This window comes from Thunnus albacares, chromosome 20 (genome assembly GCF_914725855.1).
Source record: "Thunnus albacares chromosome 20, fThuAlb1.1, whole genome shotgun sequence".
Taxonomy (NCBI): domain Eukaryota; kingdom Metazoa; phylum Chordata; class Actinopteri; order Scombriformes; family Scombridae; genus Thunnus; species Thunnus albacares.
The window spans coordinates 11,904,352-11,922,362 of record NC_058125.1 but is presented as its reverse complement, the minus strand read 5'-3'; the positions used below and the strand labels follow the sequence as shown (position 1 = coordinate 11,922,362).

The 18,011-nt window shown below is 40.1% G+C and overlaps 2 protein-coding genes across 5 annotated transcripts in view; one reads left to right on the top strand and one right to left on the bottom strand.

The window, feature by feature from the left end:
• Window positions 1–2,583, top strand: part of mybpc2b (myosin binding protein Cb) — a 30,699-nt gene extending 28,116 nt beyond the window's left edge. For all 4 annotated transcript variants that reach the window (XM_044337270.1, XM_044337266.1, XM_044337268.1 and 1 more), the window contains 6 exons: window positions 440–635; window positions 808–947; window positions 1,336–1,495; window positions 1,603–1,739; window positions 1,969–2,155; window positions 2,429–2,583. In XM_044337270.1, coding sequence (XP_044193205.1) covers window positions 440–635; window positions 808–947; window positions 1,336–1,495; window positions 1,603–1,739; window positions 1,969–2,155; window positions 2,429–2,460 — 852 coding nt within the window. In that variant the 3' untranslated portion in view covers window positions 2,461–2,583. The remainder of the gene's footprint in view (window positions 1–439; window positions 636–807; window positions 948–1,335; window positions 1,496–1,602; window positions 1,740–1,968; window positions 2,156–2,428) is intronic.
• A 98-nt stretch (window positions 2,584–2,681) lies between these two features.
• LOC122970910 (testicular acid phosphatase homolog) lies at window positions 2,682–8,365 on the bottom strand. Its single transcript, XM_044337271.1, has 10 exons — window positions 8,084–8,365; window positions 7,548–7,634; window positions 6,293–6,448; window positions 5,924–6,022; window positions 4,966–5,061; window positions 4,342–4,474; window positions 3,961–4,043; window positions 3,743–3,849; window positions 3,286–3,467; window positions 2,682–3,047 (listed from the first exon to the last, which is right to left on the bottom strand). Exons 1-10 carry the CDS (start codon window positions 8,189–8,191, stop codon window positions 2,938–2,940), a joined length of 1,161 nt encoding a protein of 386 aa, XP_044193206.1. The 5' UTR covers window positions 8,192–8,365; the 3' UTR covers window positions 2,682–2,937.
• Between the last annotated feature and the right edge of the window lie 9,646 nt (window positions 8,366–18,011).

Here is an 18,011-nt window from a genome sequence, read left to right as displayed (position 1 = left end):
TCTTAAAAACTCTATAATGAGCACATTTCCAGTATACTACCAGATTATATAGCCATTTCAAATATTTTTTGAAATTATTTACCAATTAAATCAACATAACATTTTTTTCATTCTTTTCTTAATTGCACCTCCCTCTCCATAAAATGTCCTAAAAAATAATTGTTAAATACAATTAAAATTATTCCCAAAATATCCAGGAAATTCATATAAAATGAAGGGACCTATAATGTAAAGCATTACCACATATTTTAGTGTAGCTGTTATAATTTAGAGTCTTGTCTGGTAAATATTTTGCCAGCTAAGATATTAGAAGCTATCATCTACCACTTAAAAACAAAACAGATTTTCCTTGTTTTCTGTGCCATCAATCATTTTGGAAAGGTAAATGAAAAAAGTGCACCAAATCTCTGGTGTACTTAAAAATGTTTGTGTCTCATAGGGTAAACCACGCCCCGTTGCAACCTGGTACAAGGATGGTCAACCTATTGACCCCAAGTTGGTCCATGTCCGTAACAGCAACGTGGACAGCATCCTCTTTATCCGCTCTGCAGAGAGAGCACACTCAGGAAAATATGAGCTGGTTGTACAGATTGAGAACATGGAGGACAGGGCCACCATTGAAATCAGGATTGTTGGTAAGTTGATCAGGACTTGTGAAATGTGTGAGCTATTGATTCTGTTATATACAATAAAATGTCCAACAAATTTAATACGTTGTTACCATTCATTAAAAAAAAATTTGAAAATCATCACAGCGTAACAACTGATATGTACTGAACATATGACATTGACATTTAACCCAATCAGAAAAGCCTGGGCCTCCTTTGCATGTGAAAGTGACAGACGTCTGGGGCTTCAATGCTGCACTGGAGTGGGACCCCCCCAAGGATGATGGCAACTGTGAGGTTACTGGATACACCATCCAGAAGGCAGACTTGAAGACCAAGGTCAGAGACAGGGAAGGAGGGGGAGGATGTCAAACCCCAAGCACTACAAACCTGCTTAAATGTCTAGTTGGGGCCTGTGGCTCAACAACAATACTAGCCATCACCACTGCTTGATGTGGCTCTTGGTTTATTTTGTATGCTTAAAGGATAGGTTCACAGATTTTCAAGTCTGTCTTAAAACAATAATCAGATGTACGCTATGAAGGGATCCTCTAATGGCCAGTATGAACAGGAGGAATGATTACAGTAAGAAAAGCATGTCCATCTGGGCACCTGACTATTGTTTTAGGACAGACCTGAAAAATCGTGAACCTCTCCTTTAACTTGTGCTTTTATGTTAAACTGAAATAAATGTTTGAGAATATAATAAAATATCATCTTTCTTCAGGAATGGTACACCGTTTATGAGCACAACAGACGGACACACTGCACAGCTTCAGATCTGATCATGGGCAATGAGTACAACTTCCGTGTCTACAGTGAAAACCTCTGTGGCCTGAGTGACGAGCCTTGCTTCAGCAAGAACACGGCTACCATTGAAAAGACAGGTGTGACAGTATGTGCATGTGTCTGTACATACAGTATGTATGAGATGTCTCTGATTTATGGGGTTGACTAAATGAGTTTGCATGTTCTCCCACCCTTCTCCATATAGGCCTGGAGTACAAACCAACCCCATTCAAGGAGAAAGACATGAACTGTTCGCCCAAGTTTACCAAGCCCTTGGTTGACAGATCTGTAGTGGCCGGTTACAGCACTGCCATCTCCTGCGCCGTCAGAGGCTACCCCAAGGTAAAATAAATAGTCTGTGGAGCGTGATTCACAGGAGAAGGCTGACAGTGCCACTTGTCATGAGCAAAGTAAAGTCTGAAGTTCGTTTCTTATCAAATGTTATGCTTATAGCTGCAAGATAAAGACAAAAAAGTAGTATCAAAAGATTAGAAAAAGAAAGTTTAGTTAGTAAAGTTAGTAAGTTTTATTCCACCGGGTTACTTATTCATCTGACTTTTTCACATCTTAGCCTAAGATCACCTGGATGAAGAACAAGATGATCATTGGTGAGGATCCCAAGTTCTTGATGCAAAACAACCAGGGAGTGCTGACCCTCAACATTCGCAAGCCAAGCACCTTTGATGGAGGCAGATACTCCTGCATGGCTGTCAACGAGCTGGGCACGGACGAAGTGGAGTGCAAGCTGGACGTCCGAAGTAAGAATGGAGGGGAGGAGGAGAGGAAGTGGGTGGCAGGGGTGGAAGAGGAGTACTACTAAATGAGAGCAACCTATAGTGTCTCTCTTTTGTTATGCTGATTTCAAACAATGCGTAGGTAGTTGGTTACACTAAAAGCTGAATGTGCACACCATGGCAGCAATTTTAATTATTTAAATGTGAATACAATACAATCCTATACATGCATGATATTACATTTAGGGCTTATTTTGATGAAAACTAACACTCCTCATCTGTTCTGTTATTCCACAGTTCCCAAAGACCCAGACAAGGTGGATAAGTGAGAAACCGAACAGCAACGAATGTGAAATGATATGAACCAAACACTGAATGAACAGTGAACATCAGCATGTAGACCTCACACTGTTATGAGTGAATCAAATAAAATTTAGAGATGCCTGCGATAATTGATTGTTTATTTTGAATGTCTCTTATTTCTCTGTTAATATACTTTTCATAACTATTGTGTACATGCTACATATTCTTTTAGTCATGCAAATATACATCATGGAAATTTTAGAAGTAAGGAACCACACAAACGCACACAAACACACACACACACACACACACACACACACACACACACACACACACATACACACACACACACACACACACACACACACACACACACACACACACACACACAGACATAATCAGGTTATAGAATACAAAATACATGGCACATTATTATTAGAGCTGTCTCCACATCTGAGAAGCACCTTCCTTTATTTTTGGCACATGTGTGACAGTCGTGTGCACTACACCTCTCTGGAATAGTGTGCTCGTCTCCTGTGGATTGCCACTCCTATGCTGAACAACAGCGCCACTGCAAGGAGACCCACAGCCACTGCAAGAGCTGTTATGACACCTGTGGGAGACAACAATCCGGTTCCAGTACAAGTGATGGTGGAACATTTCCGAAAAGCCCTGATATTTTTAAATCAGACATTCTGTGCTGAAGAACCACTCTCCGGTGGTTTGAATACAGGAATAAACATAATGCAGTGAAACCTCAGCTTAGCAATGCCAAAGTATGTTTTGAAATAGAAGCACATAGAAGCCAGTGCAAGTATGAGAATATAAAAAAAAATCTACTTTTTCTTCACCTGTGTTTGACAACCTTATCCTAAGCCCACATTCAGCCTCCCAGTTCTCTGCTACCACATCCCGCACCAGCTCAGTGAACATAGACAAAGGGCAGGGGCTCAACCCGTTGCATCCTGGCACAGGGTTTGGGTAAGGGTCGTGCCAGGAGTCATTGCGGTAATACAGCTCCAGAGAATAGGATCTGGGGAATTATTAGGATGAACACAATGAGATGACACACATTTGTTGTAAGTGTTATGTAAATAGCTTTGTATCATGTGATAATTTGGCCATTGCGGCGCTGGATGGCTGCCATATTTCCATCTAATTGAAAAGGAAAACAGAATGGTTTGGTGCTGCTAAACGGTGAAATGCAATCACTCAAAATGTGGTGTATTTTAGCCATCTGACCTACATAGTGTGATTAAATATGCAAAGAGAAAAGTGCACAGAGTAAGGCTGGGGGAAAGTCATTACCCATCATACTCCTGGTAGAACTCGAAGAGCTGACAGGCAGCGTAAGGAGGAAGAAGGCCGTTGTACACGTCCAGAGCAGCCTGGAGGGTTATGAGTGTAGAGTCATGCTGGAATGAGACACAAACATCACACGCAGTAAGGAGGTGAGGAGATACAGCATGTGAGATAGATTACGATGTGTTATTTGTGTTGTGTACGTGCCCAAATGCTAAACTTACAGCTGAGTACATAATGAATTTGAGCGTGCTCCCTTGCTCTACAGCCTTAGAGAAATTCCTCAGGATTGCATTCAGCAGGACGCCTGGTAAATTAACACAGTGTCAGCAGTGCAAATGAAATTTTTCCCAGACACCAACACGATCCCTTTGACCTTATTAAGCATCTTGTCTTTGCGCCGTGATCATTTTTGTCCCATTAGCTCATATGTGCTAATATGCTTTTGGGAAACCTGACCCTGACCCAGGCTTTACACTGGCAGAGGGATAAACAAAGCGTCGGCCAGAAGTCACAACAGTAGATACACACAGAGCATTTGTATTCTAATGCCATTTTTCTCAGAACAGCGCTTTCAATTAATTTGCTCTAATGTGAATCCTCACCTCCCGAGAGCCTTGCCTTCTCTTTCCTCTTGTGACTGAGGATGCTGTACATGACCTCAAAGGATGCTATTTTCTTTAGGGTGTCCAGAACATCTTGAGTGGCCCAGCGTGGGAGAGTCAAGTTATGGATCCTCTGCGCGAGAAAATAACATTCATTACCCCGCATCACGCTAATAATCAGATTACACAACACATGGATCACAACAAAGGGGGGTTTAAATGGCTGTATTTCATCGTTTCTATTATCCCAGCTATTTTTAGCGCTGGTCTGAAGATAACAGATGCTCATTTTGCAAGTGTGAATGAGCGCATTCAACCTGGCCTAGAATCCACCCATCTCATAATGCTTTAATTATCATTTCAATATGTTGTCCTATTCATGTCTTACTGTATGTATAAAAATGATTTCCCTACGCTCCAGCCCCCCTCCCCGTCTCTGCAGATGTGTTGAAAGAAAGCAGATCTTCTCTTTCTGTTTGACTCTCTCTCTCTCTGCTCTGCAGCTGGTGTTTGTATCAGTGATAGACACATTTGTAAACTGCATAATACAGGTAGTATACAAGCTTGTTTATGTGCATGTCTCTACTGTATGTTTGAGTTCTTGCTGTGAATCATTGAGTATACCTGACAGGTAAGCGTGTCATAGACCCTCCATATTTTTTTGCCAACCAGTTTGGAGATTGGATAACCGGTGTGGTTGGAAAGCCCCTCCACAAAGTTCTGCAAAAAAAGGAGTGAAAGAGGAACATTACACTCAACTCTTTTAAATGCTTTACTTGCCATTTTCATACGGTAATATAAAACTTCTTTGTGGTTGTTTTTGCAGGTGCTCGTACAATGGCTCTTGCTGATTGTAGTTTAAAAGTGCACACAGTAGCAGTAGCTGGTTGATTTTTATGGATTCATAATGTTCACTGATGTAGTGAATGTTGTTAGTTTAAGCTTTGGTTGGACAACATAGTGAAAAATTGCACCATTTTGGTTCTTGCATGTAACTTGCCTCCAGCAGAGGGTGTTAAAATCCAATGCAGAAGGCTCCCGCTCCTGATCTCAGACACCACCTTAATAGGCAGCACATGGGACTCAGTTTAATTAAAACCTTTTCATTGTAATTCTTAATCTAATTAAATCCAAACCGTTAATTAGCGTCTCTGAGAATGTGAGAGAACTTGCACTGTGCAGCTTTTTGTAGGCACTGGAGTCACCGTGCCTGAGAAAATTACTGAGAGGACATGATGTCTACAGCATACCTAACACGTCCACTGGAGGTGCTGATAACGTTGGCACCGACAACTGTGAAGTATATATTTCACTGTTAAACAGAAATGTGCATTTCACGGCGTCAGTTCATTTACAAATCAAGGCATGGGTAAGTAGAGAGAGAGCAGCGGTTAGACAGGAAAAGTATTCTTTATGGCAAATCTGATGGTGATGATATAAAACAACAGAGTTACAAGCAAGTTTTCCGTGGTCGACATGCAGGCACATGACTCATTGTAAAGTGATGCTGCGAGTAGAACGTTCACGTCATTGAACAGATGCTGAGGATGAGTTACAGTACAGTGAGGACTGTTTGTATCACCTGGTGAGCCCTGAGGAACCTCTGGTAGGTCTCACTCTCAAACGTCTCCGTCATCAGCGCTCTGAACTTTGGACAGTCTTTGCCTGGAGACTTCAACAGCTTGAGAAATCGAAAACAACAGCACAACATCAGTGGAAATAATGCACATTACTGCAGGTATTGCAAGTCTTCTGGGCACAATTATATGTTCATTTCACACTTTAAAACAGTTGGGAATTTCAGAGCGCCAGGTTCACAGCTTTAAGTGAACACAGACAGTAACACGGAGTTACAGAGAGAGACTCAAATAACTCCATCTAGAGCAGGTTTCTATTGAGCTGTGTATGGCTGCTGTGTGAAAGGAAATATTTATGTGGCTCAGCAGCCCACCTTGTCCTGGGCCCTGGGGATAGTGTGCACTGGAATAGGCCGCCACAGTAACTGGGGCATGATTGGAGGTGGGCGTCTGGTTGGGGGGAACATCCCGGCGAGGCAGGCCTGGGCACTCATGAGAGTGCGGTCGTAGTCAGTGCTACGCACATATAACTGTTGGAGACATGGGGGGAACATGGTAAATGCATGCATATGTTGGTACTATACTTGTCACAGATACCACTGTCAACTGTGTTCTTCCAAATGGGACACTCAGGCTTAGTTTGCTTTTTATAGAAAGTGGAAATGCACTTTGAAACTCAAAAGGACTACATTTGCATTTGCAAAGTGGAAACGCACATAATTCACTTTCTATTTTTATTTAATAAAGATGCAAAATAAATGCACCCAGCTAAGCAGCAGTGTATCATGAGTGAGCTGTATTTATTCCAAGTCAACTGAGGTATTCCCTTAAAAGAGGATGGGAGTCAGAAGAGATCCAAATGGATGAGCAAGGGAGGGGGGGAAAGATCCGTCTTTCTGTGATCTTTTCTGACATCAGCCTTCGCTCGTCTATATCTCTCTGTCACCCTGTGTCAGGTTTTTGCACACAGTAAATCACACTGATAAGGTTGGATGTTCCTGTGATGCTGAGAATGCTTCTTTTTTTCCCTCCCTTTTGTCAAATTAAAACAGACATGGCAGCGCAGGGGAAGGTACGGTATGAGTTGACTGAGACTTGGGCGACGAAACACTAATGATACTGAGAAGAGTTGTTATTTTTGTGGTAATTGCATATTATTTAAGAGAGGGACAAGAAGACTGAATGCAAGGATGGAGAGGGGGAGAGGGTAGGGTAAGAGAAAGCAGGAGAAAATAAAGGAAGACACATAGTGTGAAAAAAACAAGGACAGGAAAAGAAAGCGGAAATCATGTCTCCATAATGACAGTATGCTGAGCATGCAACCCTGGGGGCACCCTGAACCAACATGCGTGCTGCCAACTGTACTGTACATGGAGCCCAGGGGCAATATTTCCCCACATGTTACAGCATATTACAAGTCATATCACCAACATGAGTCATGCTCATTAACTTCGTGTATATGGTTACATCCATTACAGACAGTGGCTAGCAAGACACAAACTTAATTTCCCATGTTGGAGTGGAAGAACACATGACAGCAGGATTAGGTGACACTGAATGGAAAGACATACATGTAAGGGCCTTCAGCTGAAAGAAAGCTAAATTTAACACACACAGAAATACACTTACTTCTTTGTTGTTGTAGTCTGTGCTGAGAAAGTTTCCATAACGCTTCTTCAGAAACCTACCCAGCTCAAACTGTTGTTTAATGCCCAGCTGAAAGGAAAATTGCCAGCACGGTTATTTTTTTGTAAAATCTGACCTTCTGCTGAAAATTTGGCAGATTTAAGGTCAGATGGAATTTATTTACATAACATAACAAATTTCAGCCCTTCTACAAGGTCTACAAAAGCCGGAAATAATAAGTTTATACATTGTAAACTGGCTAATTGCCTGAGAGTAGAACAATGTCACAGTAGGAAGGAATTTAATTAAATCTCTATAAAGCAAGCTTTTCCTCCGTCTTAAGACTTAAGTCTATTAGAGACTGAAAGTGAAATATACTGTAATTTATGACACCACATCTAAAGCTACTGTACACACAGGCCTGTGAAGAAATACAAAAGAGGTATAAATCATATAGACATTTATAATAATAATAATAATACACATATATTTCTATCATGTTTGCTTTCCCTACACACACACAGAATAACAGGCAGCACCTCAGTCAGCTGTCCGAAGCCCTGAGCCCACACTCCTTCCCCATGAGGATCCCTGGGATACGACTCAATAGGCGATCGATCACCATGTCGGAACACCTTAAAAGTCATAACAGATTATGTCACATGGATTGAGATGCCACCGTGCTGTGCCAGCCATTACACTGTGTACTTAGGGAAAAGTAATCCACCCTGAGACAGAAGTCAGATATAGAAACCTGTGATCTTGGACAGTTCACTCTGGATTTGAGACACAGAGGAGTCATTTTGGTGACGTCACCAAGACACAAATGCTGTGAAGCTGCTCCGTTATTATTAACTTGAGGACTCACGTTCTGGGTTGTGATGTAACACACAGGTCGATTAGGCTGGTTTATGGACACATGATTCACTGTTTTCCTGTTAGCACCACAGTGATTTAAACTCATTTGGGTGTAAAACCTCAAATAAAAGCAGACCACACATACAAGTCAACAAAGTCATGGTTTGCCTTTAAAGTTCATTGATAATTGATGCAAAACACTTTCCTGAGACTGCCTAGAACTAAGATTTATCACTGAACTGATGCAAACTTAACTTGAATCAACTAAAATAAAAAAAGAACAGATAAAATGTAATAAAATGTAATAAAACTGTATTTTTTTTCAACTTAATATAATTTTATTACACAAACACACACAAAAACATGCTGATAAGGCTGCAATGAATAAAATTCCACTATAGCAAGTAGTAAACCTAACCCAAACTCTTGATAAATGGTTACTGTAAGGCTACAGATTAAATTGTAGTCTGTGACAAACACACAAGTATAACATTTGAGATACCAGATAAGGTGCTTTAAAGAAGACGACCTAAATAAATAAGTTCCATAAACATTTGTTCACTCTATATTGAACTACAGTGCAAGAGAAAGATATGCAAAGAGGTTTATGAACAACGCTGTAGTGTCTGGGAGAGATATGCTTGACACTGTTGGAGTTTAGGCTCAAAGTAATCCTTTGCCACATACAGTGTGTAAATATAATAAGACTCAGTGAGCAGAAAAATACAGTGTAATCAGCAGCGACATGCAATGATATCACTCTCATGTGATCTGAAGTGGCTTCCAGATATTAAAAATCTAGCATTCAACAAATAAATGTTGTCAGTAATATTATACAAACATCTTGCATGTGTGTATCTTTCATGAGACAGCTTAATATGAAACTGCAATACTATGTACAATTGTTAACTTTTTTAATTATGAGCATAGAAAAAAAATAAAAGGAAAAACTTACAGCTACGACGAATTTCAGCTCCCGACACTCAGTCAAGCAGATGCAACAGAGAAGAAACACACAGCCCAAACTTTCCTGGAATTTCAACATCTTTTTGACTTGTCAGTCTCTTCCTCCTTTAAAGAGTTCCCCTGCTGACGTGAAGGGGGAAAAAATGGCAAGAAATTTTAATTGTTAAAGGCTATGAGGAACTGAATTTTATGAATACTTTTAAATTTTAGTGGAGCTTGTGAAGATTGTGCAAAAATGTGTCTTTCAGATCAATTAAACAACATATTAAATATGTATGTTGTGTCATCATTTGCAAAATATTGTAGCGCTCTGCCCAGATTTTATGTCATCTTGATTTAATCATTCATGAGAATGAAATGTCATATACATTAGATTACATGCTCAACTAAATGTCACATCCAAAAAGATTCAAAGACATAAAAGATCAAATGAATACATGCAATTACCTTAGTACTTGTTCACACATTATCCTCTTTTAGTCAAATGAGTTACAGACGGAAGCATCCCAAATCTTCGGTCAGACTGACATTAAGTGTATGTTCCAGTAAAGAAGACGATGCTTTTATAGCTCCACTACCTGACCTTTGATCTTAAGGATGTACGTTTGGCCCCTCAGTGTGGATAACTCCACTTTAAAGCCACTGTCATATATTCTTAAGGACACTCATAGCTTGACAAAGAAAATAGGTTAAGTGTTGACGCACCCACCTGGCGTCTCAGACTGTCCTCCTACGTGAATAAACACACACATACACACACATGCACACTGGCCCAGGGCCTCATTATAACATGCTGTCATCTGCTGTGGGTTTGGCCCCAAAATTACAGGGCCTGGAGTTGTTTTCCCTGACTCTGCACACATGTAAGTATCCGTTAGTATCAAAGCAGCTTTATGGGATACAATGGGATTAGTGAGTGTGAAGATTTAGAGCTATACAGCGCTGACATCATATTTGATAAGTGTAAGATATGATCTGTTGTACTAAGTAATATACAGTGTTCACAGAAGAGGCCTGTCAGTGTAACATAACTGTTCTCAAGATTAAATTAATACTCTACAGACCTTAATTTAATGAACAAAAGAGAACAAATTTAATTTAATTAACAGATAAGTCTGGTGATATTCTACATGTTTCTTATTGTCAACAAAAACAAAGCCTGAATTACTCTTTACCACAGATCTCCACTTTTGTCCAAAAAATATTAAAAACACACAAATAAGCCACACCTTTTGCATTTAGTGATATTTTCTTTTATTATCATGAACACAGGCATATTAGTTTATTTTGAGTCACACATCCTAGTGAGATAAATACTCACTAGCATTCAAAATAATTGATGAAAGCAATGAAAACAATTTTAAGGATTTTTTTTTTTTTTTAAATTTTGGTCATAGGATTTGTTCATAATATAGAATGTCGTACTTACAGTAAGTATCAAAAGTACTTTGATGAAAAAAGTAGCATAAAATAGACTCTGAGACCACCACTGAGCAGATTTGTCTCTGCCCATCTGTTTTACTCTTTCTATCTCACAGCAGTGTACAGTAATCACAGACACACATACACACGTGTGGTAGCTGATACAGGTTGGCTTTGAAAAACCATACACCTGTACAAATGGGTCAGTGAGTCCACCTGCACTGATTTACAGTACAACATATACTTACTCGAGGGTCTAAGTGAAGGAAAAGAAAGCAGTTTCACCATATGAGACTGAGAGAGACACACACACTCACACATCATACTGTACATACACATGAAATACGCTCACACACTCTAACATATGCACATTTGCTGTGGAAAATGCCATATTGATACACACCAGTTCACTGAAGGGTCACTAAACCCGCATGCACCGATTCACAACACTGCATCTCTTTCTCTCTCTATGTCACTCAAATAAACAGAAAACATAAATATAAACATAAACATAAACAGACGCGCACGCACGCACACACACACACACACACACACACACACCACACACACACACACTCCATCCTTTTTCCTCCCTCTCCCCCAAGTGGCTGTAGTGTTTTTGTCTTTGTTGAAATAATTGCAGTGATTTTCAAGACCGTCGTCATGACAACGCAGAGGTTGATGCATGTTGACAGAATCTGTTGCAGGGCGACCGAGAGACTGAAAATGGGAGATAAGAGGTGGGAGGAGATGTGATGTGCGCGTCCATGTGCGTGTGTGAATGCCTGTGCGTGTGAATGCCTGTGTATGTGTTTGTGTGTGTATGTGTGTGTGTGTGTGTGTGTGTGTGTGTATGTGTGTGTATGTGTGTATGAAGAGAAATTGTGATGGGTGGGTGGATGTAGGGGGGGTTACATGTGCTTCAATCCATATGATGAATGGAGATGAGCAGTATGGGACATCTCAGCCTGATAGAACGAGGCCCGAATGAACAGTTATGAGTGTATTGTGAGCGGAGGAGAGAAAGAGAGAAAGAAAGAGAGAAAGAGAGAGAGAGAGAGAGAGAGAGGAAAGCGCGGTGCTATTTTAGTCCGGACGTTGTCATGGAAACTGCAGCCTCACTACAAATGGAGACATCCAGAACACATGGATCGTCAAACAAATGGCGTGCGTAGGGCCCAGCGTGAAGCTACGCCATGGCTGTGCGACACCGTGCCATCTAAGTCGAACCTACCCCCACTGGCACCCACCCCTCCACTGAGATAACAGTGGCGTCTTCTTCACAGAGACTGAATATCAATGGGAGGGTAGCTTTTGGCCGAGGATGGGGGACAAACGCTTGGAGTCAGGGGGCTAAGTGACAGGGCGATGGTGTCCATTCAGGCAGTGAGTCACAGTCACTCGCTCTCTGTCTTTTCATTAACAGTCTTTTCCACACTTCCTTCCCTTCTCTTCTCTCCTCTCTTGTCTCTTCTTCTGTCTACCCCTTCCCTCTCTGTCTGTCTCCCATCCTCTTCCTTTCTGCCTCTCTCTCTCTCTCTCTCTCTCCCTCCCTCCCCTCTCTCTGAAGGACGGAGGTATTCCCACATTTCTCCGTTGCTATAGCAACACCGCAGCGAGAACAGGAAAGAGATGGACGCAGGCAGGCAGGCAGGGAGGAGGAGGAGGAGGAGGAGGAGGGGATGGAAACGTGGTGATGGGGGGTAGAGAGAGAGAGAGAAGGGGGGGGTGGGGGGGTGGAGGGGTGTGGAAGCTAATGGTAGCAGAGGCAGAGCAGCCAAATGTTGGTGAATTCCCCTCTCGTCGCATCATGCTGGGCGCAGATTCACATGTCACATCCACATTTGCATAATTACCAGTGGGGATCTATTTGCTCTGTATGTTGCTATGGTCATTGATATGTTCCACAAAATGATACATGAGAACTGTCTCCGCTCAGCCATTTGACTCTTTTCTCTCTCTCTCTCTCTCTCTCTGTGACATTGACCAGCTCTGCAGAACTTGCATCCAATTTCAGTCGTTTCTTGAACATCAGTGGTGCAGTTTGGGGTTGAACTGCTGTGTGTTTATTTTCCAGTGTTTCAATCAGCACAAAGCAGGTCAAATGACCCGCTAGACAAGAAGATGTATCTATGTGGAATACACACACATAGAAGCCATGGGAAGGCCGGAGCTATTTCATATCGATGTCATCATCCCATTCAATCAGGACAGAACGCACTCTCATTATCTCTTCATATATATCGCAGGGCGTTAGAACAAAGCAGTGTTGCATCAATTTCCCCAACATGTAAAGATGTGTAGTGAGCAGCAAAGCTCTTGTGGCCTGCAGAGGCGAGATGAGCACAAACATCCTTCCTCTTTCCTCAAAACATGTGTATGTCTGTTCGACATGTGTTAAAAACTCAATAGATATGTATCACCTCACACTGAAGTGAATATTTCTTCACACATGCCGCATACATGTATGAATGCTTCTGCAGTTTGGTACCTGAAGTAGTCTGCTGCATGTCAACTGTCTCGCTGTCCTCTCAATCAATAACTCATCTCTTGACGTCAATATTGTTATCCCCCATGGGACAAAAATGTCCTTCTTTTTAGGACAAAAGGAGAATAAGCAAGATGTGAGGAAAGGGATGTGAAAAATAGAAAGATGAGTTTAGTACTGCTCTTATATGTCATTGTGTTATCCACGTAAGAAATCTCCACGTCTTTCCATTGAAATACCTGCCTGTGATGTTGACTGACAGACTCTTTTTGCTTTTGGCCTCAATTTGTCCTCTGAATGGCTGATTTCACACTAGATTAATATCAAATGAATTGTATTTTAGTGTCATAATAGCGGATATTTATAATTCAAGCATTAAGCTGATTTTTTATCCAGTATCTAGAGCGACTTAAAAGAATAGTTTGACACTAAATATGAAGCTACAGCCAGCAGCCGGTTAGCTTAGCTTAGCACAAAGATTGGAAACACAGGGGAATAGCTAGTCCAAAGGTAACAAGATCTGCTTCATATTTACCGCACAGACATAAAAGTTGTATTGATCTTCTCATCTAACTCTAATCAAGACACTAAATAAGCAAAATTCCCTTAATGCCAAACTATTCCTTCAGCTATTAGTGCCTGAGCAGAAAATGCGTACACTCCTGAAGCAACAGGGTAAGTAAAAGCCACAAAATTAACCACGCAAGTAAAAGCATTTCCCCTATCAGCAATTATGGTAAATCAATAATCAAGTAAGTGTAATGATCTAATAATAACATCAGCCTGAAAAGTTGTTTATGTGTGGGTGTGCATGCACCGGGGAACAATTTGCTACATACCTTCCTCCAGTAATTACACAGAAGGTGTCTGTTTGTAATGTATGCTGGAAACAAAATCACTTCAAACCTCATCCTCCACTAAAAGCCTACAGAGTACATTAACCAGCATTTTTATGGACAAACACCTTTCTTTTTTGCTATTTCTGGTAACATGTCATATGATTAGAAAGCATTGCACAGTAGCCCATTACGCATTGGTGAACTTGGGTTTTACCGGTATTTCTGATTTTCATTTGGAGGGATATTTTTGACATGGACAAATTACGTCAACTTAGAGTGTGAGATCATTAGACTCATTTCAACTCAATTTGCAGCACTTTTAACATTTAGAATTAACTTCAAGGGCGAAAACGTGATTCTTTTGTGTCATATTAACATACTGCATGGACACATAATGTGAATACATAAATGAATAAATAAAGCTATTAACTCTTGCACATGAGAACAAAAGAATAACACATAGAAACCTGATTCAGTGCATCACAAATGTAACCTACAACACACACAGCAACTCTGCTCCACAGCCACTTCAGCGGCATTTAGTGGAAAGAGAAACAAACAGTTTTTTTTTTCCGGGTGACATGCCTTGTTGGTCAGGTTGAGTGTTTTATCCCCAGAAGAGGTGAAAAACTGTCTGGGGTTACAAGGTCTCCTGAGTGCTTGCAAGGTACACTGGATGCTACGCATGTCTACCAGAATAACTTCCCTTATAGTATGTTTGTGTAGCTACTCTCTCTGGATTATTAATTGAGATCTTTGGGGGGCGAGGAACGAAATAATATTCCCAAGTCAAAAGATCTGCTGCGTGGCTCTTAATGATACTAGGAAGCGAGGGGGAATCTAAATATAGACCGAAACAAAAGCAAAGTATGCTCAGTACAGTATGAGAAACCCCTCTGAGAGCAGCAGTAGTAAGCTCAGAATCCACCAACATAGTTTTGTGTAATAACAGTCAAAAAAGGAATCTTTAAACAAAGACTAGACTTTAAATCAAAAGGCTTCTGGTTTTCTTTTATCCACAAATTAAATCCAACTAGGTCAGTATCATCTTTTCCTCATACTTTCCATAAGAATTTGGATTCTGAGTCCAAGCTAAGCCTGCTAACTGTGCTGTGTTGTCTACCCTCATATAAACAATGCCTAAATAGGCCACAGGAGTTTTTTTTTTTTTAGTTTTTTTTTTTTTTATGTTGCTATGACTGCAGCCCACACGGCCATAGTGAACACACTACCCTCATGTTAAAAACGTGTTTTTTTCTTCTGCCACTTCTAAAGTGTGAAGGAATAAAAAGCTTTCACATTTTCATGGTTCCTCGATCAGCGGAGAAGCAGCCCACAGACTCTGACACCTCTGCTTCACAGTGGAGTTTATGTTGTGTCAGGTTCCCCACAGACTCTGCAGTCTGTCTGTGGGCCAAGGGAACTGGGGGATTCCCTGGAGAAACACACAGCTAGGAGGTTATTGAATTTGAAGGAAAAAGACAGCATAGGGAAAGGGAGAGGACAGTGCAGGCACAGTGAATTTCTAGAAGATGACTGTAGCATAAGCAAGCAATGTAGAGAGGAAAAGCTACATTTGGCAAACAGAAATCAGAGTGTCCTCTTCTTTTTAATGCTGAACATAGTTTGAAATTACACGGGGGAATTTATGTCGATAAACATGCCTCCTGTGGATATGGCTGCTTCTTGCTGCAAGGATTGAAACTGGCATTTTTTAAATCCCACCTTTTCTAATTTAAAATTACCCTACTCCATAACATTATATTCATGCCAAGATCACAGAATGCTCTAAATGTATTTGCGTTTGAGCATTCCGCTTTCATCTTTAGTGCATATTAATGTTATTCTTTTCTGCTGTATTCACACTCTTTGCTCACTTCACCCCCCCCCCCCCCCCTCCTTATGAGCATTACCCTTTTCTGTGCCTTCTGTAAGAAAAGAGGGGGGGAGGCGGTGGGGCAAATTCAAAGGTTTTCTGAGCATTCACTATATGTTTGCTTATAATTAACCCAAGCTGAGAAACAGCAAAAAAAATCTGTACAACACAGATATTAATAATCTGCTTGAAAATTAAGTCACCTAGGTTTGATTTCTCTCTTTTGCTCTGGGTGATGTTTTCAGAACATACAAAGATGTAGCCATAAAATTCTGTAGCTGTCTTCTCTATTGCTATTTCAGCATGCAAGCCCCTTTAATGTTATATCTAAAAACTCTCATGGGGGACTGAGATCTCTGGAGACCAAAGTACAAGCAAAGCACAATTACATTCAAGAAAAGTATTCGACATAGTGCCCCATAAGACATTTCAAATACAATCTCCCTGCTGTAAGGCCCAAACATTTTATCTAAACATATTATTGAAATTCACCGTTATGGCTCACGGCTGATGTGTTTGTTATTACATGAATCCCTTGAGATTGTTGTTTCGTAATGTGGGTTGGACTTGTAGTGCTCAGTGGACATCTGGGATAGTCTATACGATTTCACCTCACCTCAGGGTTAAAAATACATTTAAAAATATCAAATCTGCAACATGCAGATGAACTGAAGAACAGGATACAACACAGTAAGGCAAAATAGATCAAATTCTATTTTGTCAACCCTTCAAGATAAGAACTGGTGAAGTATTTATGAGGCCTCAATGTCTTGTACATTCTTATCCAGTATATAAAAAGTTGTCAGTTCTTGTGGCCAATCAGAAAAATGCCTAACTATTCATTAAAATGAACTGACTGTTTGTTTTCCTTTCATCTATTTGTCAAATTTGCAAATACACAACATACGCTTCTAATAAAACATGGCAGTGCAGGTTAATGTACAATTACGCTAATGTAAAATGACAGACTATTTGATTTATTAAGGCGGTTGCCATGCTGTAGTGATTACAGGACATAATAGTGTTGAATTTGTTAGATTAATATGACTGTACTTCTACAGCTGCCCCTCTTAATCAATTAGTTGACTAATTTGTTATTAGGGTTTCAATCAGCTAAGACTACCCAGATTACCTTGTTTTTATTCCTGGAAAACTATTAACTCACATCTAGCGTTAAAATACACTTTTGCTACAAGTTTGTGTTGTTTTTCAATACAATAAATTGATCATTTTTCATGATTACAGATATTTACAGGTCAAAAAATGAGAAAATCAGTTTAATGTATTTACAACTGCATAATTATTTGACTGTTTCACTGTTTGTTAACCAGCTGGCACCTTCTGTATATCAACATTTGCTGTAATACCATAACATTTGCATGGATTTATATATCTCAAGCAACCAGCTATTACAATATATTTGTGCACATATCAGGAGTACAAGGGGCCATTGTGTCCAACCATAACCTTATTTTGAAAGTGTGTTTCCTGTTTTCTGATTAACTAAACAAGTGTGAGGATAAATAAAATCAAATAACAAAATACAGTGTAAACACAATTATTGTTCAGACTTCTTTTCATTTTGTTTTATAAAATTTCACGCAATAACTTATTTGAAACATCATCATTTTGAACTTGTTAACTCATTTCTCTTTTAGTTAGTTGCGGTGCTCTGCAAGATGGAATCACAACAAAAAAAAATGAAGATGGCATATGTTTCTAATAGCAGAATAACTCCTTACAGCGGGCAAAAAATTGAAGTCACAGAAGTATAGCAAACAGTGAAATAATTTACCTCTCAGTCATTGTATGACAGTCATTGAAGTGCAAGTACAGCACATGTTGATTTTGCTATAATTGAAGAAATACACTCTTCTGCCACACTGTGTACCTGGATGAATGCGTGGAAAAAATGACATTTAATGACAATACATAAAGACCCAAATTGATAATATCACATACCAAGATACAACCAACAACTGGAAAATAAAAAAGGAAAAAAAACACAAAATGACATT

Bases quoted from the DNA above. Each gene is read 5' to 3' on its own strand.
- LOC122970910 (XM_044337271.1), bottom strand. From the start codon at position 8,191: ATGACTTTTAAGGTGTTCCGACATGGTGATCGATCGCCTATTGAGTCG. The intron at 4,475-4,965 runs GTATACTCAATG...TTTCTCGCGCAG, and splicing joins ATGACACGCTTACCTGTCAG to AGGATCCATAACTTGACTCT. The intron at 4,044-4,341 runs GTGAGGATTCAC...TTAATTTACCAG, and splicing joins GAAGGCAAGGCTCTCGGGAG to GCGTCCTGCTGAATGCAATC.